Source organism: Salmo trutta, chromosome 7 (genome assembly GCF_901001165.1).
Source record: "Salmo trutta chromosome 7, fSalTru1.1, whole genome shotgun sequence".
Taxonomy (NCBI): domain Eukaryota; kingdom Metazoa; phylum Chordata; class Actinopteri; order Salmoniformes; family Salmonidae; genus Salmo; species Salmo trutta.
Genome location: NC_042963.1, coordinates 53,141,422 through 53,146,575, shown reverse-complemented (window position 1 = coordinate 53,146,575; position 5,154 = coordinate 53,141,422). Strand labels below are relative to the sequence as shown.

Sequence of the window (5,154 nt, the reverse complement as noted above, 5' to 3'; positions counted from 1 at the left end):
ACACACACACACACACACACACACACATCTCACAGACTCTCTCTCTGCTCCTCTCATAAAATATTATTTGGTCTTTTGTCACACTGTGCGTATGGAACATTCACGTTTGTGTAATATGCTTTTCTTTGATCTATTCCTTTTACATAAATGAATACCAAAAAAAAAAAGCCAGATGTTCTTGATGAAGTGTGAAAGCTTGTGAATAGAAGAAACGTTTGAGGCCCAACATGTTAAAAGGATTCATTCCCCCCCGTCTGGGCCAAACACAGTTCATCTGTTCATTTTGTTTTGACTGAAATGTAAGCAGTCTATTCACCTTTACCTATGCTTAGATGTCATCCGAATGAGACTATTTTCCTTCAGTGTATTATTCTATATCGTCATTGAACTCTGTTTGTGCCAGTGGGAATATGTTGGATTGAAAATACAATCCCAGACTAGGATTTAGGATGCTAGCTCACGTCTTTTGCTCTTGATATAAGACTCCAATTCTTCACGGAGACAGCACTGTATGGATGCAGCCAAAGGAAAATAACTATTTCAGCTTGTTCTGCTCAATGAGAGTCAGGCAGACGGGAGGGCCAGGGACAGACTGCAGCTCTGTGTGTTTTCACTGGGGCAACAGACAGTGGAAGGTAGCATCAGAGGCAATCTGACACACACACACACACACACACACACACACACACACACGCAGATTCTGCTAGCAGCTACGTCCGTCTATCTGTTGTTCTGTTCCAGCTGATGTCACTGCTGTCACGACTTTGCCAGCCTTCACTACACACACACACACACACACACACTCACACACACATGGCTTGGACTACCTTCACTAAAATGTCCTTGGTTTTTATTTATTTAACTGCACATATGGTGCTCTGAGAGAGGAAGACATGAAAGAAATATCAGACATCTCAGTCAAATAAAAGACAGTCATCATTGTGGAAATACATTTCCAACAGAACACGATAAGACATTTCCAACAGAACACGATAAGACATTTCCAACAGAACACGATAAGACATTTCCAACAGATCACGATAAGACATTTCCAACAGAACACGATAAGACATTTCCAACAGAACACGATAAGACATTTCCAACAGAACACGATAAGACATTTCCAACAGAACACGATAAGACATTTCCAACAGAACACGATAAGACATTTCCAACAGATCACGATAAGACATTTCCAACAGAACACGATATGACATTTCCAACAGAACACGATAAGACATTTCCAACAGATCACGATAAGACATTTCCAACAGAACACGATAAGACATTTCCAACAGAACACGATAAGACATTTCTAACAGAACACGATAAGACATTTCCAACAGATCACGATAAGACATTTCCAACAGAACACGATAAGACATTTCCAACAGAACACGATATGACATTTCCAATAGAACACGATAAGACATTTCCAACAGAACACAATTAGACATTTCCAACAGAACACGATATGACATTTTCAAAGCCAACCTGTATATATTCTGACTGAACCAGGATCTTGCCTGTGCTTAGCTCCATTCCACTTATTTTTTACCCTGAAAAACTCCCCAGATCTTAATAATTACAAGCACACCCATAACATGATGCAGCCACCACTATGCTTGAAAATATGGAGAGTGTTACTCAGTAATGTGTTATATTGGATTTGCCCCAAACATAACACTTTGTATTCAGGACAAAAAGTTAATTGCTTTGCCACATTTTTTACATTATTACTTTAGTGCCTTGTTGCAAACGGGACACATGTTTTGGAATATTTTTATTCTGTACAGGCTTCCTTCTTTTCACTCTATCAATTAGGGTAGAATTGGGGAGTAACTACAATGTTGTGGATCCATCCTCAGTTTTCTATCACAACCATTAAACTCTGTAACTGTTTTAAAGTGAACATTGGCCTCATGGTGAAATCCCTGAGCGGTTTCCTTCCTCTCCGGCAACTGAGTTAGGAAGCACGCCTGTATCTTTGTAGTGACTGGGTGTATTGATACACCATCTAAAGTGTAATTAATAACTTCACCGTGCTCAAAGGGATATTCAATGTCTGCTTTTTAATTACAAAAATGTAATCTACCAATAGGTGCCCTTCTCTGTGAGGCATTGGAAAACCTCCCTGGTCTTTGTGGTTGAATCCGTGTTTGAAATTCACTGCTCGACTGAGGGACCTTACAGATAATTGTATATTTGGGGTACAGAGATGAGGTAGTCATTAGAAAATCATGTTAAACACTATAATTGCACACAGAATGAGTCCATGCAACTTATTATGTGACCTGTTAAGGGCATTTATATTTTTTATTATTTTGTAAACATTTTCGAAAAACACAATTCCATTTTGACATTATGGGGTATTGTGTGTACGCCAGTGACAAAAAAATCTAAGTTGAATCCATTTCAAATTCAGGGTGTAACACAACAAAATGTGAAAAAATCCACAGAGTTTGAATACTTTCTGAGGCACTGCATGTTTCCTGTGTTGTATTTTCCCAGTGAGGAGAGGACTGAGGTCATAACATCCCTTTTTTTCAACAAAACACTTTAAAATCCTTGATGATAAACTGCTGCAAAATAGCCCTGCCCATGTTTGCTGTATTGTATTTGGGAAAGGAGAGAGAATCTTAATTTGAGCCAGATTGCTGCAACAGGAAAATAATCCCACGGCAACAGGACATTTTAATTATTATGTGGATTGTAATTAATGTACATTTTTCGTGAAGGCAAATCACATCTGAAATTTTAAGTGGAAATTACAAACTTTAGAAGCCTTTTTAAACCTTGAATACACTACTGCTGCAGTACAGGACAATTGTCATCCGAAAAAGAGTGATCAAATTAAGATCCTACATCTGTAGAGGTAGCAATGAGGTGGCACCAGACCGGTCCCTGAACCGATCTCTCTACAGCTTCAAACAGGCTGATTGATGAGGAAACTAACTGCAGTAGCCTGTTGTTTCAATGATATCAAACAATAAAACACATTAAAATCATAATTGAGGATGAACAACTACTTTCTTAACACCTGTGACTATGTATTGTCACACAGCACCTCACAGCATCTCACAGCACCACACAGCACCTCACAGCACCTCACAGCACCTCACAGCATCTCACAGCACATCAAAGCATCTCACAGCACCTCACAGCACCTCACAGCACCACACAGCACCTCACAGCACCTCACAGCACCACACAGCACCTCACAGCACCACACAGCATCACACAGCACCTCACAGCACCTCACAGCACCTCACAGCGCATCAAAGCATCTCACAGCATCACACAGCACCTCACAGCACCACACAGCACCTCACAGCACCTCACAGCATCACACAGCACCTCACAACATCACACAGCACCTCACAGCATCACACAGCACCCCACAGCACCTCACAGCACCTCACAGCATCACACAGCACCTCACAGCACCTCACAGCACCTCACAGCATCTCACAGCACCTCACAGCATCACACAGCACCTCACAGCACCTCACAGCACCCCACAGCACCTCACAGCACCTCACAGCACCACACAGCACCTCACAGCACCACACAGCACCTCACAGCACCTCACAGCATCTCACAGCACATCACAGCATCACACAGCACCTTACAGCATCACACAGCACCCCACAGCACCTCACAGCACCTCACAGCATCACACAGCACCTCACAGCATCACACAGCACCTCACAACATCACACAGCACCTCACAGCATCACACAGCACCTCATAGCATCACACAACAACTCACAGCACCTCACAGCACCTCACAGCATCACAAAGTACCTCACAGGACCTAACAGCATCTCATGGCACGCAGCACCTAAAGCTACCCAAGCTGTTCAGGTAATGGACGCCAAATAAATACCCACTTCATCAACACTGTAGAAACTAGCAAATACCCACTCATACTAACACAGTACATCAGTTCCCTCAAAGCTCACCCCTAAGCTAAGGACCCTGGGACTAAACACCTCCCTCTGCAACGGGATTCTGGACTTCCTGACGGGCCGCCCCCAGGTGGTAATGGTAGCTAACAACACATCCGCCACACTGATCCTCAACACGGGGGCCCCTCAGGGGTGCGTGCTCATGCCCCTCCTGTACTCCCTGTTCACTCATAACTGCACGGCCAGGCACGACTCCAACACCATCATTAAGTTTTCCGATGACACAACAGTGGTAGGCCTGATCACCGACAATGATGAGACAGCCTATATGGAGGAGGTCAGAGACCTGACCGTGTGGTGCCAGGACAACAACCTCTCCCTCAACGTGATCAAGACAAAGAAGATGATTGTGGACTACAGGAATAGGAGGACCGAGCACGCCCCCGTTCTCATCGACAGGCTGTTGTGGAGCAGGTTGAGAGCTTCAAGTTCCTTGGCATCCACATCACCAACAAACTAACATGGTCCAAGCACACCAAGACAGTCGTGAAGAGGGCACGACAAAACCTATTCCCCTTCAGGAGACTGAAAAGATTTGGCATGGGTCCTCAGATCCTCAAAAGGTTCTACAGCTGCACCATCGAGAGCATCCTGACGGGTTGCATCACTGCCTGGTATGGTAACTGCTCTGCCTCCGACCGCAAGGCATTACAGAGGGCAGTGCGTATAGCCCAGTACATCACCGGGGCCTAGCTTCCTGCCATCCAGGACCTCTATACCAGGCGGTGTCAGAGGAAGGCCCTAAAACTTGTCAAGACTCCAGCCACCCCAGTCATAGACTGTTCTCTCTGCTACAGCATGACAAGCGGTACCGGAATGCCAAGTCTAGGTCCAAGAGCATTCTAAACAGCTTCTACCCACAAGCCATAAGACTCCTGAACAGCTAATCAAATGGCTACCCAGACTATTTGCTTTGACCCCCCCACCCCCACCCTCTTCTACGCTGCTGCTACTCTCTGTTATTATCTATGCATAATCAATTTAATAACTCTACGTACATGTACATATTACCTCAATTACCTCGACACCGGTGCCCCCGCACATTGACTCTGTACCGGTACCCCTGTATATAGCCTCCACATTGACTCTGTACCAGTACCCCTGTATATAGCCTCCACATTGACTCTGTACTCGTGCCCCTGTATATAGCCTCCACATTGACTCTGTACCGGTACCCCCTGTA

At 44.5% G+C, this 5,154-nt stretch overlaps 1 protein-coding gene across 1 annotated transcript; it reads left to right on the top strand.

Moving 5' to 3' along the window:
* Window positions 1-3,017: 3,017 nt before the first annotated feature.
* LOC115196635 (histidine-rich glycoprotein-like) lies at window positions 3,018-3,821 on the top strand. Its single transcript, XM_029757481.1, has one exon. The coding sequence runs from the start codon at window positions 3,018-3,020 to the stop codon at window positions 3,819-3,821; it is 804 nt and encodes a 267-aa protein (XP_029613341.1).
* Window positions 3,822-5,154: the final 1,333 nt, after the last annotated feature.

Bases quoted from the DNA above. Each gene is read 5' to 3' on its own strand.
- LOC115196635 (XM_029757481.1), top strand. From the start codon at position 3,018: ATGAACAACTACTTTCTTAACACCTGTGACTATGTATTGTCACACAGC.